The following is a 16,311-nucleotide window of genomic DNA, read 5'->3' on the forward strand; positions in this document are numbered from 1 at the left end:
ATTCCAAAATTATACAAAATTTTCATATACAATTTTTTTAAAAAAAAATTGGGAAGCTTGGGTAAACAAGCATGTGTCTCCGCCCCTGTTGGCGAAAAATCAGGACAGGATATATATAATTTCAACCGTTGAGCTTCCTTCATATCTATATCTATTGGATGTGATGAAGCATATCCAAATTGTACATCCAATAGATGAGTGACACATTATTGATGACATGTATTAAGGTTGTGATTTAAAGATTTTGAAGGACCATATTTTAATATATTAAAAAAAACAGAAATATATAGTTAAATTGCAATTCAATCATTTAACTATTACTCCAATTCCCTATCCCCATTTTACTGACATTTTATCCCTTCCCAGATGTTTTTGTAGCATTCTATTCTGAGAATCTTATCATCGTGAAGGAAGTTTTGGGAAGTGGGACGACAAATATAGAGACAATATCTTCTGATATATTGTATGATTGAATATTGTTAGTCTTACCTAATAAAAGAACACAAAATTTAGCCTAATAGTATAACAATTTTTGAAAGCTTTTAGGGTCAAGATCACACAACAATTTTGTGTGGGTAGGGTTTTGTCAACATCAAGAACCAAACTAGAGAAGAAAATAAACAAAAGGAAAACTTGGGAATTTTTTCTTTTGAGAAAAATATGTTCATTCTTTGCGATTTTGGTACATTTAATTTAAATTTCAGTTTTAACTATACGTCTGTCAATTTTTGACAATTTTAGCCACTTTTCGTTTGGAATACTCATATAACACTAGACACATTAGCACCATGTCGATGTTACATCAATACTTCGTCAGCACCACCTTGGTATCACGTTAGAGAAGTACTAAAATTGTGAGAAAAAAATAAAAATAATGGATCAAAACCGAGGAAAAAATTGCAAAGACACAAATATACAAAATCAAAATTATAATTTTCTCCAAAAAAAATTTTTTTAAAAAAAATCTTATTTAAAATTTTTTAATAAGCCTTGCAAGCTCCTTCATATTTATCCTTCAAAAACAAGAGGGAGAAGGGATATTTTAAGAGACCAAAAAGGGGTATACAAAAACTTAGTAAATATTCTAAATAACTAAAGCACAAGTCGCGAACTAATGGTGTATATTCATTTGATGAAAATATAATTTGGAGTATTTGAATAATTTCTTTTACACTGTAATGATCAAATGTGAGAAATTGCAAAACCACAAAGTTGTTCCATTTCTAACTAGATAAGATCATGGGATCATTCCTTCAATCACCAATTCTTCTAACCCTCTCCTGAGTCTTTCCGAAGCGACACGACAATGATCCTCGACCAATCCCCCGAACGAGATCCTAAGATGCCCGGGGCATCCACTAGAACTTCCAGGAATCAGAACAACCCCGTGTTTACGAGCAAGCCAACGAACTACTTCAAAATCATCTGTATACACATCCGGGAGCTTAACCCACAAATATATCGCTCCTTCTCCTCCTTTGATGGCATCCTCCCCCAACGGGGACAGTGCATCTAATAATAGTTCTCGGTTTTTTACAAGGTTTTTGACTTGATCGGCGACCCATTCAGGTCCCATTTCCAAAGAGTGGAGAGCTAGCCGTTGGCAGATTATAGGGCGCAGATGGGTATGTTGTCCTGAACTTTAAGAAGTTGAGCTGCGAAACCTTGTACATGTGTAGGGTACGCGATCTGAAATGGGAAAGACGTTCGATTTTGATGTATAGATATGAAAAACCAAGTTCTTCGAAAATTTTAAGTCAAGATTGATTTCATGACATAGAAGTTAAAAGGGGTAAAAACTTGAGTTTAAGGGAAAAGCCTATAATGAATTAATTAATTTGAAGAGTTCAAATAAAACAATGAGATTCGAGAGCTTTCACTTACGTATCCAACTCGCCATCCCATCATCCCATAAGCTTTTGAAAACGAAAAAATATTGACTATGTGATCGCCCTCAACGCATACATGCTTCCGACCATCATACATAAAATACCTGCAACACGACTCTGCTTGTTTGAAAAATAGCACACCAGAAATGTATCGACGAAAAGGATAAAAAAGAAAAAATGTCGACTCACTCATATGTATTGTCAACTACAAGCCAACATCCAGCATTTCTACAAAGATCTGATATTTTCTGCTTAAAGACAATAAATCCACACAAGAAAATGGCATAATTAGTAAATTGGAAATTAGACAATATATAATCCACACAGCAAATAATGCTTTGAAACTAGCTTCATTTTGATAAATATTCAAATGAAATTTAAGCTCGTTCAGAGCGAGAGAGACCTGAAGAAGAGGTTCTGGGACGTAGGTTCCTGATGGATTACCAGGATTTACAATAGATACAAGCTTCGGAGTCGGTTTTGTATGCAGTAAGGTCCTCTCTAGCCAGTCTAAAGAAGAAGAAAACTTTGAAATTTATCAACAATAACAAGCATTTGTCCTACTAAGTGTGGTCGGCTATAAAAAGAGCACGGGAACGATACAATAAATTAGTTTTTGTGCATGAATACGTCTTAGAAACTTTTGATTCCTCAACGTTGTTGCCTGTATACTTGATGAGGTGCAATGTGATTACATTCCTATTTAGCAAATTTCATTATTTAAATGCCCAACAATATTGTTCAATAATTTGCACAAGGCCTTCCACTAAATTCAAATAGAAAACCCGATAGAAAAACCCGTATGGGAACTGCCATACTCAAGGATTTGAAACATTCTGATTTAATAAATCCTATATATATGTCATGTTCAAGGCCTCTTTATCCCTTCACTTCTTTAAACCTTGATTCACATTTTTAATAAAGAGATCTCAAATCAAAAACCGACAAAATCAACTATCTCGTGTCTAAGGGATCCCTCAATTCTGGCCAAAGGAGAAATGGAAGTTGATAATTTAAAATTTAAAAAAAAATTCAAATTCATCAGTAGATGCAAAATCATAAGCCTGACATCAATAACAGACAAGTTCAGTGCAAAAAAAGGAAATCAAAGAAAGCATGCTTATTACGACCAATTTTGTCTGATATATGGAACTAAGATATTAACCTGCATCTGGATAGAGTGTCTTTGAATCCCCAGGACCAACCAAAATGTTAGTTACCCCGGTCATCTGAAATGACATGTATGAGTTGAAGTAGTATGGCGCAAACATGATGACAGAATCTCCAGCATCACACAGTGTCAGAACGATATTCACGAAAGCCTGCATCAATTTGGCGAGGATATTTCTTCAAGTTACATGGATATGAAGTCCCAGTGACTGCTATGAATGTCAAATGAATGACACAGTTGTTTGGAGAAATACAAAAATTACCGTGTGAAACTATGTAAGACACAAAGTGACCAGAGTTTTGGCATGCATCATCAAAATTTATTAATTCGCAAATTAGCAGTTAGGAGTGATGTGGGGAAATCATAACGTGGAAGATTAAAATCAATTCAAGAATAATCTCGTTTGACAGTTTTCAAGCTCAAGAAACTGACATACTATCTGTACAGAGGTTCAAAGAAAAAAGGCACAGAGACAAGTGGACGAGCATCATAGAAAGGCAAATAAATATCAAAGGTATCATACAGAAATTTTAGAATCCTTAGTGCTGTGACATGACAAGCTAGGACTCTTATACTCTTTAAAGTAAAATTTTCAGATCCAAACAGCCTACCCACCTGATTAGCTCCAGCAGTGACCATCACAGAGGAATTGCACAACCGATTTTCAGTGAGTAACTGAAAAAAAGGTAAAAAATATTGTCGCATAAGACTGATTAAGACAAAGATTTAGAAAAGATGGTCTCTACATTATTTCACTTGTTATAATTTAGAGAGAAGAAGCCATGCCATTAAAATAACTCCATGAAGTCAGTTTGGGGTACACGAAAACAATTTTAACAATAAGGGCATGAGACAGTATTCTGAATCACGCTAGGCAATAAGTGATTAAAGAAACAAAGTTTAGCACAAAACAACAATGTAACAAGTGCCACCTTTTTAGTTAATGCCTCCCTCAGCTCAGGCAGACCTTCATCAGCACCATATCGACTAACTGAAGGATCCCATACTAGTTGTTGCACCTTTTCTAATGCCTTCTTTGGTGGTTGCCAATACACTATGCCCTGTTGAGCAACATGTCCAGGATGTAGTCAGCACCTGGAAAAATGCTTTGATAGCAATGCCAATAGATAATTAAATGGAAAAACCGCTATTTTCATGAAATCTTTGATTGGATGGCCAGGTGGTACAAGATAGACTGCACAAGCAAATGTACCAAGACCATAAGCAAACGATGATCAGGGGCACAATATTTTTTATATCTACTAGTGATTGACACTGAACTAGCAATTTTGTCACATGTCTGGATATTCAAAGAAAATTGGAAAGAAAAAAAGAGATGAGCCAGTTTTCGAACATAAAGAAAGAGAACTACGAGCATTTTGGAGTTGCGTACAAAACAACAGTAGGAAGTCAACAGATCAAGATCTTTTCTCATGGTTCAAGCCATCGCACCACCATTAGCCAGCCAAGTAATACAGTTTCGGATGGAAAATTTGGATATATCTTAGTCCAGTGATGTGATCAATAACTCGAAGAAATCATTGACAAGAATAAATCATCTTATTAACAGCAATCCAACACAAGTCGAAAGACAATTATTTTAATCACATTCATCATTTAGAAAGAAGACCGCCACTGTCCAAATGCCAAGATTAAGGAATAAAATTTCCCAAGAATCGGGCACCATGGGCTTTATGTATCAACTCCCCCAAAAAAACAACAGGGAAGGCCTGTTCACAGTTCTTAAATCTCGAACTCCATACGCAGACACATGAATATCACTACAAACATGTTTTCTACAAAGTCACACAAAATTAAAAAAAAAATTTTAAAAAAGGGAAAAGTGAAACTAACCTGAGCTAGAGAAACATAATCCTTCAAACCAAGGATCAATTCTTGTATCTGAGATTCGAAACATAAAATCCATTTATTCACTTCAAGTAAACACACTCCATTTTCAAATAGTAAAGCAATTGACAATCAACTGCTCCACAAACAAATGGAAATGGATCTCATTTTAAATCGACAAATTGATTACCTCAACCATCACAGGAGTATCAGTAAGCAAAGCCCTTCTCGCGAGAGTCCCGTAAGAACCCATTTCGCTGAAAATTTTCACCCTTTTTTTCTCTAACCCGATAACGCAGATGATTCCAAATGAGAAACGGAAGTCTTATATTGACCAAGTTTACAACTTTTGGCCTATTCTCAGCTACCCATCAAAGATTATTGCTTTTTTTTGGGGGGGATGCGAAAGATTGTTGCTTTTCAACGCCTAAAGATTGGCGAAGCGTCATATTAAATTGTTAGTTTCAGAAAAGATTAAATAAAAAGTTTGAATTGAGATTCGTTTCTGTGTATAAAACCTATCACCACCGTCAACCATTTTGTTTGAAATCCATTAAAGTCATGTCAAAGAAAAGCAAAAAGATGACCCGCCCTTCTTTTTCCGTTGTCATTATAATCATCATTATTACTATTGTTATTGTTACAATTATATCAAATACATTTTTTTCTTCAAAAAAATTAATAATAAATTTTCAAGAAAGTGCGTGTAGAGCCTATTCCTCTGATATATTTACGTGAAATAAATACATTTTTTTAATATTTGTTTATTTTTATTTTATTAATTGAGCAGTTTGTGTTCTTAACATTTATATTTTGTGTTCTTTTGAGGAGCCGCGAGCTTATATAGTTTAACGACGGTAATTTCGTGTGTATATATAAAAAAATCGATGAAAATCTCTGAAAACTTCAGGCTTTCTGTATAATATCAGCAAACTTTAAGTCATGTATTATTTCATCTTTACTAATGAACACAATGAGATGAAATTAAAACAACCAACGATTTCCAAGAACAAAAAACGAAACAAGAAATACTAAGAAAAATATAATATCTAATGACTCAGGCACAGTTGCAGCAGCAGATATCCAGACAGCATTCGCAGGTTTCATAACAACAAAAACAGCAACACAACGCGAAGATGCTGCGTATATCAAAACAACTCAAACATATATACTAACAAAATCATCACCCGTGGAAGCGCACAAAATGGTTGATCAGTACTAAGTAAAAAAACATCACTTCTCAAGTAAAACAAAGAAACTGAACTGACCAAGCATAAAGGCATCTTTTCTCTTCATGTTTCTTTCTAACACGTTAAGTATAGGACATTTCTTGGTTTCCTGGAGGAACGTCCATGGCATGTTGACTGAAGTTGTATAATCTGATAGTCCTGAATCTTGTTTGATTTGGTTTAATTTATGGAGGTTGTGATTCTTGTGAATATGCTTTACTTGTAGCTGAGGATTAACTATTTACTCTTGCCTCAATGATAATATTAATAGTCAAAACTTTTGTGAGATTCTTTCACCAGTAAAATTTAATATACGGATCTTCGACTCGATCTATACATACAATAAAAAGTAATATTTTTGAGATATATAATCATACATAATATCATCAATAACTTATACTTCATCTTACATCAGTTTATAGTATTTAGAGATGAGAAGACTAAAGTTTAATTGCATATTGTAAATCATGTGTGTATTTGATATATAGACAAATATTTAACAAACACCAATAACTATATATGCAAGGTGAATATATAGTTGGTCTTGGATTGATTTTCTAACTAATGTTATTTTTATATTATTTTTTTAAAAAAATAATTGTGAGTTCGGATTCTATCAAATTCGGATGAAAGAAAAAAAATAAGAAATTCACAGCTTTCTCCACAATACAGTTTCATTATATTCGGGAATTATTACCAAGATTGACTAATGCACCCCACATATTTTGAAGAAATATGGATAATCTAAGTAAAGATCGAGTTTATATTTTTTTATATTGATGATATTTTAATTGCATTTAAAAAAATAGATAACATATTAAACATTTAGATATATTCTCCAAATGTAATAAGGAGGACTTGTCCTATTTGAAAATAATACAATAATCATTACAAGAAAAACTGAATTTCTTGGGGGTAAAATAGATGATTCGGGAATAATTTTTCAAGAACACGTTGTTGAAGATGTAAAGAATTTTTCAGAAATACTCAAAGACAGTAAACAATTTGTAAGAAACTTAGGAATTGTTAACTTTGCAAGAATGTTCATCAAGAATCTAGCAACCATTACTAAATAAAGATGCGTGATTCATGTGGACAAAAGAATACACTAAATGACTCAGCCAACTAAAAGAGATTTGCAAAACACTTTCAAAAATAGTTATTCCTCAAAATGAAGATAATCTAGTATTATACACATATGTCAGTGATCATTATTTAGTAACAGTTCTTACAAAACTAATACTAGAAGGAGAAAAATCAAACAGATATTGCAATTGACTATTTTCAAATGCAAAATTCATACGAAGTCGCATCGACAAAAATAATTCTATGCGGTAAAACATGCTTTTGAAAAATGACCATTATTTTTACTTGCAAAAAAATTTACCTTGAAAGTTGATAATAAACACTTGAGAAAGTTAGATTATTAAGACGACAAGCTTTATATCTAAATTATATTTCTAATATTATTAAATCTCATGATAATATTCTTTCAGATTTTCTAACAATGGATGAACAATGCTAATTTCGATGTCATCATGAATGCAGAAAAATTTTAGGGAATACATTGAGATGCTTCAAAACGAGTTCAACAAATTTATCCTAAATACATAAGTTGCAGGTATGATACAAGTTGATAATACAATGTCTATTATTGAATTACATGATGTTTATAGGATTACACTTAGTTATCTTTTCAGCTAATTATTTACTCATCTACAGAAAGGTTACTAATGTAATAACATGTATGTCTGAATAAAATTAGCAAGATTTTACCCCTTTCATGTTATGCTTATTTCAAATTAAATATATTTTTCTATGCCTTGAGGTAGGAAACAAAACAATGTTGTGCTAGGTGGTTAGACTATGAGGGGCATGCATACTATAAAATCTGGTAGACACGACCCGGTGGCATTTTGGTCAAAAGGCATGAGGTGTTAATTATTTTACGGAAGCATGATGAGCTAAAAAAAGTAAATAAAAATAAAAACATTTGTAAAATGGGAGTCAAATGTTTAACAAAAAGAACTATTTTAGGACATTAAAAAAAATATGACTAAATTAAAATTTTCCTAAAATATTGGGACCAAATTGTGAATTACCCTAGTTAACCCACAAACTTGGCAAAATACATTAATTTAATAATGAATTATATATGAATCAACATATATAGCACACAAGCAATAATCTTGAATACATATCTCAACATAAATATATCGCCAATTTAATTAATTAATTAATAAAAATTTAATGTATTATTACTAATTGGTCTAGGAGCAAACCCTGATAGAAAATTTATATAGTAAAAGACTGATATGCCCTTGCCTAGGGTTTAATCACTCGTCTTTGGAGAGTCCCTTGAGAAGGTCCTTTGCTTGAAGCTTTGCGTCCGATCTCTTCATAATCCGAAGCCTTTTGCATGACTCTATAAACATTCTACACATCAAATAGTTACCAAATGTTATTTTTAGGTAAACCTCGTAGCCACCTACGAAGAATACGTACATAAGTCGTAACACGAGTTCTTCGATCCTACACTTAGAGGCAAAGATCATGATAATTTTGAAATAAAATTTATATTTATGTTAAGATTCATGTATATTTCACAAAATTGACCCGTGAGACCATCTCACATGAGTTTATATGATAAAGTACTACTCAGACGTAAATAAAAGTAGGTCTCTTGTGAGACGATTTCACGGATCTTTATCTGTGAGACGGGTCAACCCTACTGATATTCACAATAAAAAATAATACTTTTAGCATAAAAAGTAATACTTTTTCATGGATGACCCAAATAAGAGATCTGTCTCACCAATACGAGTGAGACCGTCTCACACAAGTTTTTGCCCGTAAATAAATATGTAAACGAATCAAACTTTAATTTTATTTAATTTTTCAAAAACATCTTCAGGCTCACAAAGTTTATATAGTTGGTTTAACTGTATCTATTTCAAAATTGAATACAAAGTAATGTATAAAAGTACAAGTAAAACCATTTTTTAGTGAAAAGGAAAATTATATAATAATTTATTATAATTTTTTAATCCTAGATTATTAGTTTTTACAGCAAAGAAATTAAATTTTTTGGTGACAATATTTCATAATAAAAGTGTTACATGGGATGATGTGGTTGTGTAAGGAAATGATGAATGGTCTTAAATACTTTCTATATGTACATGATAATGTTTGTCTTTACCAGGCATTGTTGTACTTCTCCACATTTCATGTCTTGTAATTAATCAGATTTAATTTATTACCCGATTTTAACTCTGTCGGCAATAAATAAATAAATAAATACATATATTTAAAATATTAATTAAATTGTTTAAATTAAATTTAAAATAAATAAATACATAAATTTGGAGTGAGAAACTTACTCCCATGAGACATCTCCAACGAGCATCCAATCTCCATCTTTGTCCTCGTAAATTGGAACGTACTTACAGTTGTCTGAATCTTTGGATCCCTCCCCTACTATTTCAATCAATCAAATAATTTTTAATTTAAAAAATTATTTTTTGAAATAATTTACCATTTTATAAATCACTTAGATCCTAACATTTAAATTAGTTTTTAAAATCTAGAGAAAAAGAGTGATTTGTTACAATTAAATCTCGAAAACAAGATTTTATTCGTAATCAAACTGCGATGTTTAGAAATTAATCATCCGCAAATATTTATACCAATTTTTAGTGCTGCGAATAATCGATGTCTATGGAAGACACTACAAAAAAATCAGGTGTTAGCGACGGTTTTTTAATCTAGATCCCAGACCAAAATTGATGGTAAAGTTAATTTCGTTCTGCCCTACGTTAACCGCATCCTATCTCGCAGGTTGGATTTTGGAAGCTTTGGAAACATGCAGTTTTTGTAAATTTTCTGGACTCGAAATGGACATGAATGGCTTCATTCTAAATAACCCAATTCTTAAATACTTCTTATATATACAAAAAAAAAAAAAAAAAACCTTAAATAATAAGTAAAATAAATATAAATTTTTTTATATGAAAATAATAATTTTCACACTAGAATTGTGTCACAATCCAGAGCCATTCTCACCATATGAAAGGTGTTCATACAAAATTAGTTCAAAAAATAATTAAAATTACCGACGGATCGATCCGATCTATATTGGATCTAATTCAAGTTGCAAGCACTATTCCAAAAATATCGGTAATCTATGAATTCTATTTCGCGATATTTTTTAATCATTTTATAACAAATTGGATGTTTTACATACGTTAGATCATCGATTATTCCAATTTTGCATGGCAGGAATTTGCCAAAATAGTTCTTTCATTATGAAATTGTAGCTTACTTCTTCCCTAAATAAATCAATTGGCCTCATTTTTCTGAATATAATATATATATAAAAAAAAGAAACTGGAAAATAATGCCATATATATATATATATATATATATATATATATATATATATATATATATATATATATATATATATAACTCACCGTTATCAAAAGATCCAAAGAGTTTGTCAAGAGCCATGACAAGATCACAATACGCTTTATGCAAACTCAAATCAATCTTGCGAAGGAAAGGAGCTCCATCCATGCTCACTTTCACGTACATTTTCATCTCAGTAAAGCTATTCTTCCTCCGATAAGTGCACACCGGCGGCCACCCCACCACCGGATTCTTGTTCTCCTCCCTATCACCACGGTCGCTGGAAAGTTCGGAAAACACCCTTTTCTTCTCATTCTTGATCTCTCCCAATTCACCCCCGCCGGGAAGCCCCAGCCTCAGCTCGGTTTCGAGTACCATGCCTAAACCATTGGTTTTCTCCATTTTGTGATGATGGAATACTTGGTTTCCTTTCTTTAGTATTTTGGTTTTGAAATGTGTTCGCTGAGAGATCAATTTAAAAAGTAGGTTTTGTAATGAATCAAACAAAACACGTAGGACCCGTATGGTAATAAGGGCTGTCTCCACTTCATATATACTTCGAATTTTGTTGAAATATAGGGTTCGCAGGTCATGAATGCATCGAGTCGTCTAGCTCGTACGTACTTTGTGTCTCTGGATCGGACTCAAGTCATCCCTCTGACCATCTCGATTAAATTCATGTACTGCAGTTTTCTTTAAGGAATAAGCTTCTATTTTAAAATACAGAAATAACTTTTTTGGTTCACTATAGTTTGTGTTATTTTAGATTTTAATTCATTCACTGGTCAAACTTTGATTTTGATGTATTAACTTTTAATTTTTGTTTATTTTAATTCAATTGTTGACGTGACACTGAACGCGCTAGCATTTTCCGACACTACATCAATAATTTTTCGTGTCACGTCAGCATTTTTTTAATGTTATACGTCAGCAGCTCCACAACTGTCTTGACAAGGCCAAATAGATAGTTTTTTCTTTGAATATCTTATTATTGTTCATACTGGTTAGTTAGTAGGCTAAAATTCAAAATAAAACCAGTTAATGATCCACACAATTATTTCCCTTTGAATAAATCAAATCGTCTCTTTCAAATAATCATGGATTGGTGTTGATAAGGTCAAGTAGAGAGGGGTTTTGTCCATGACTATAAGAAAATAAGATACGAGGATTTTTTTCACCCGTAGTGTTAACAACATTGTCCAATATCACATCGTTAATATCTAATGTCATGTAAGAATATTGGATGTCAACGTCACCTCAGTACAATCGTCGAAAAAGGGCTAACAACAAAAAATAAAAGTTCTAACATTTATAAATATGTAATTTTCCATATATTATAATTGTTGTACCCCCAAAAATATATAAAATTAGTCGAATTCATGAGTCCACGCGTAGAAGATCAGTAGACATTGCCAGGTCAAGCAAGCTTAGTGGTCGGTCACATGAGAAGCAATGGTAGGGAAGAGTGTGCTGCTTCAGACACAAGAATGGGCCGGCAAGATTCAAAGGTGGATATGGGCACATCCGAGGGCTCTCGATTTGTAATGCTTTGCCAGGGCCTCATCGTGGCCGTTGGATGTGCTCCTACGCGACATTGCATGTGCATGGTTTAATTTGCTTTAATTATAGGCAAAATCTTGTGTAAGACCGTCTCACATGTTGTATTTTGTGAGACAGATCTCTTATTTGGGTCATTCATGAAAAAGTATTACTTTTTATGCTAAGAGTATTACTTTTTATTGTGAATATCAATAGAGTTGACCCGTCTCACAGATAAAGATTCGTGAGACCGTCTCACAAGAGACATACTCTTAATTATAGGAGTGATACTGATTTCTTTCTTGCATCTAAACACATTGGACGATAAAGTGAATTTCAAATCCACTCGATTAATATCAAATTATACAATTTTAATAGTGACGATATTCAAATACGTACACCAAAAATAGGAGTTATTCGAAATCCGTCTCTTAACTAATCAAATCCCTACTTTTAAGTAAGATCTATCAATTCAAACACAACCTCGAGTTGTTTTACATATTATGTACATGTTTTACATGTAGTGTAGTTAGTTAAATATCTACATAAAAATTTGTTATACCTAAATTTATAATATTCTATTTTCGAAGGTATAAAATTACAATACTCTGTAACAAAATCGATTTTTGACACAGATGTACATTTGTTATGGGCTTGAAATTTTTGGAGGCTTGGACATTGGGTTCGGGCTTTGACTTCTTGGATTGATCCTTTGCCATATGCAACATTGTATTGAGCGTAGAATTTGGACGTAGGGGACGGTCGAAGCAGCTTGAAGCTTTTGAAAACCGCATGTCTCACATACAAGAAACAACATGGTACACAAAAGTAAACGGGTCGGGTCCATCCCACTTTCTCTCATCTCTGATTCCATGCATATATTCAATTTTTTTTGTACATTTATTTTGAAGCAGAGGGATCTCTACATACATTAATCTTGTACGTCACCTGCACGCGCGCGCGTGCGCACACACACATATTTGTATATATATGTACATGGACGGATCTAAAATTTCGACTCTGTGGAGGCCGCTTATAAGATACGGACAAAATATTAAAAGATGAAAGACAAAAATTCCATCAGTTATATTCAACTAAACATAAACTGTGTATTTTAAAAAGAAAATTTTTAACTACAAGGATTTCGATGTTCCTTCAGTAATAACATCTATACATATATTTTAAACAATTTCTCTTTCAATAAATATCATCAATACATACGAGAAAAAATCATTATCCATTTTGCATAAAAGCCTAGTTTTGACGATATTCATAGTTGAGTTCTGTAGTAGTAAGGTAGAAACTGGAAGAGTCAGCACACTCAGCACTTGATAGTAGAAAAGACTCTTCATATATGATAAATTTAAAACTAATAAAGTATTAAAAAAATTAAAAAGTCAAAATGTCAAATGTTTTACGGTTTGTGGTATTCAAAACCTTGTGTGATCGGTACTGTTTCGTGTGTTTCTCATATAATGACGATGAAATAAGGGTTTATTTTTATTTGATAGATCAATTTGGAGCAAGGGTTAGTTCTACCCTGGTAGGTCTAGCGACCCCAATAACATTTGGGGTTGTAGGGTCTACGTATCCAGACAAAGTGATATAATTATGAAGAAAAAACGTCATAAACATTTTTACGTGGAAAACCCAAATTAGGGGAAAAAAACGAGATCGAAGTCCATCATAAAAAATCTTAACTATATCGATAACGGGTACAAATCATTTCTACTACAATATGAGATAACAACGACTCTCCCTAGAACAACTTAAGAGACACCAAGAATTTCAAGAATAATAATTTTTGGATAATACACTCAATCTCACTTTTGATGTGGAACTCACAAAACTCTAATCATAATAGAAAATTCTTTCAGATGCAGAAGATCGGACAATACTGCAACCACGTAGCATACTAAAATTTATCCAAATGATTAGGCTAAACAACACACAATTAGGGGTGTCAATCGGGTCGGGTGGGTCTGGTTTCGGGTCAACCCGCGCAATATTTTTTTCAACCCGAACCCAACCCGAAGCAACCCGAAACCTCCAACCCGAACATGAACCCGTCTAACCCGCCTAACCCGAATTTTATTTATTTTTTAAAAAAAATTAATGAAAAAAATTCGAAAAAATAAAAAATAATAATAATATTTTAATTTAAACACATAATGACAAAATTTCCGATTTAAATTTGAAAGTTTAATGGTAGAAAATTAAAAGTATATTTAATAAATCAAATAAACAATTGTTAAAAAAATAAAATATATACAAAATAAATATTAAATGATGAAAATTTATCATATAAATATACAATAAATTTTGTTCAAAAATAAAATATATAAAAATATAGGTAATATTTTTTTAAAAGAAATTCAGGTCAACCCGCGACCCAACCCGAAACCCGTCTAACATGGCACTAACCCGAACCCACACAACCCGAACCCGACAAACCCCAACCCGAACCTGGTTTTTTTCGTGTTGGGTCGTGTCGGGTTGACGGATTGTGTTGCATTTTGCCACCCATACACACAATTGATTGTTTGTTGCTTTTCTTGCAATGGATTGAATCAATGCAAATTCATTGCTATTTATAAGAAAAAATTTGGAGTTGGGTGAAATGTGAAATGGTGATGTGAATTGTGAAGATGATCTTGAAAGTATAGCTACCTAACTTATTTTGAAAATTGTTTGCAAATTCAAACACGAGGCTTGAATGTCAACATAATTGATTATAAAGTATAATTTTCAGCTCAACTAAGTTTATGATCGATTCCAATCTTAAGTTGTTCTTTCAAAACTGTTGATATTAGAGAGGTTTGGAGATAAAATTTGCATGCGTGAAAGTCATTACGAGTGATTTACGACGTTCATGACATATTACACTCGTGATTTTCATAAATGTTATTATCTCAGTCAAAAATTAAAAAAAAAATCATAAATGATATCTATTGGATGTGATGAAACGTAAAAAAATAATACATCAAATAAATGAGTGTCACCTGATCTGTTCTCAATATATATATAAAAGCCCCCATCCCACCCCATATATATATACCCACCCCACCCCATATATATATATATATATATATATATATATATCAGATCTTTGCTTGAAGAGCTCGGATCAGGCCTTGGAACGCTGGCTGGGAGGTCGGCACGTCACTCGGGGAGCTCGGATTGGACTCTCGAAATCTGGCAAAACGAGCAAGAACGTTAGAAGGGGGCCGGAAGGTTGTTCCGGCGTAGCCCCTCCGACGCTCAAGTCAGAGAATAGAAAATTTGAGAGAGTAATGTGTGTGCTGAGAGAATGTGAATATCTGAATGAATGAACAATGAACGGAACCTGGTATTTATAGCAGAATGGTAGAGTCCTGATTTGGTAGGTTTAGATCTTCAGAATCCTAAAAGATTTGAGTATATATTGTGCCAGATTTGGTTAGATCCTGAAAGATTTGGTGAATCTTAATAGGTTTTACCCCTCCGAGCTTGACTCCCGCGGGCTGTCTGCTAACGTCTAAGTAAGAGTCTTCTTAAGTACTAGCTCGGCCATTCCCTGACCACCACGGGAGCTCGGCTCAGGAGGTCAGCTACTAACCTCTCAACCGGTGCGAAAATGTCCTACTGGGAGGTCGGCTCGGTTTCCTCGAGAGCTCGGCTCGGGAGCTCTTATATGGGGTGGGGTGGGGTGGGGTCAAAGCCGAGCATATGTTTCCTAGGGTTATATTATTAGAAAAGGGGACATGTAATGGGTGTTGTCTCGAGCACATCATGGGTTACGGCTGTGTTTGGCTGCTAAAATGTAGACAACAATGCAAGCCTTGAATTATATGTTTAAGAATCTAACAATTATTATCAAAACCCACATAATTATTTTCATGTCCAAACAAAGTCTACGGTTAACTTATGGTTGGACGAATCCTTCAAAGCATTTGGCCATACCTGAGAGTTGGTTCCAATTATTTTTTTATTCCAAAAATTTTGAAATTATTATTTTTAGCATTTTCTCAATATGATTTTTGGAAGTTGACATGATGTTTAGATATATGTTTTTGGTTTGATTTCTTTGGAAATGTGTTCTTTGAGAAATTGTGTTTTTGAAATTGTATATATTTCGACTATAAATTTAAGTTTTTTTTTTTAAATATGGAGAGTGAGACTTTTGTATCTGTTTGATTTTGTTTTGGGAAAATTATAAATTAGTCCAACAAGTTTATCGGTTTTTGCT

General features: G+C 33.1%; 1 protein-coding gene and 1 pseudogene across 2 annotated transcripts; both read right to left on the reverse strand.

Annotated features, from left to right (window-relative positions):
• Positions 1-1,102: 1,102 nt before the first annotated feature.
• LOC142520891 (aromatic aminotransferase ISS1-like) lies at positions 1,103-5,497 on the reverse strand (annotated as a pseudogene).
• Positions 5,498-8,321: 2,824 nt separating this feature from the next.
• LOC142520892 (auxin-induced protein AUX22-like) lies at positions 8,322-11,025 on the reverse strand. 2 transcript variants are annotated; one of them, XM_075624051.1, is made up of 3 exons: positions 10,610-11,025; positions 9,518-9,614; positions 8,322-8,573 (listed from the first exon to the last, which is right to left on the reverse strand). In XM_075624051.1, the coding sequence occupies exons 1-3, from the start codon at positions 10,944-10,946 to the stop codon at positions 8,474-8,476; spliced, it is 534 nt and encodes a 177-aa protein (XP_075480166.1). In that variant the 5' UTR covers positions 10,947-11,025; the 3' UTR covers positions 8,322-8,473. The 2 variants fall into 2 exon arrangements, with proteins under 2 accessions (XP_075480166.1, XP_075480167.1); XM_075624052.1 differs by having other exon boundaries at positions 9,518-9,611; positions 10,610-11,024.
• Positions 11,026-16,311: the final 5,286 nt, after the last annotated feature.

Source organism: Primulina tabacum, chromosome 12, assembly GCF_025594145.1.
Source record: "Primulina tabacum isolate GXHZ01 chromosome 12, ASM2559414v2, whole genome shotgun sequence".
NCBI classification, from domain to species: Eukaryota; Viridiplantae; Streptophyta; class Magnoliopsida; order Lamiales; family Gesneriaceae; genus Primulina; species Primulina tabacum.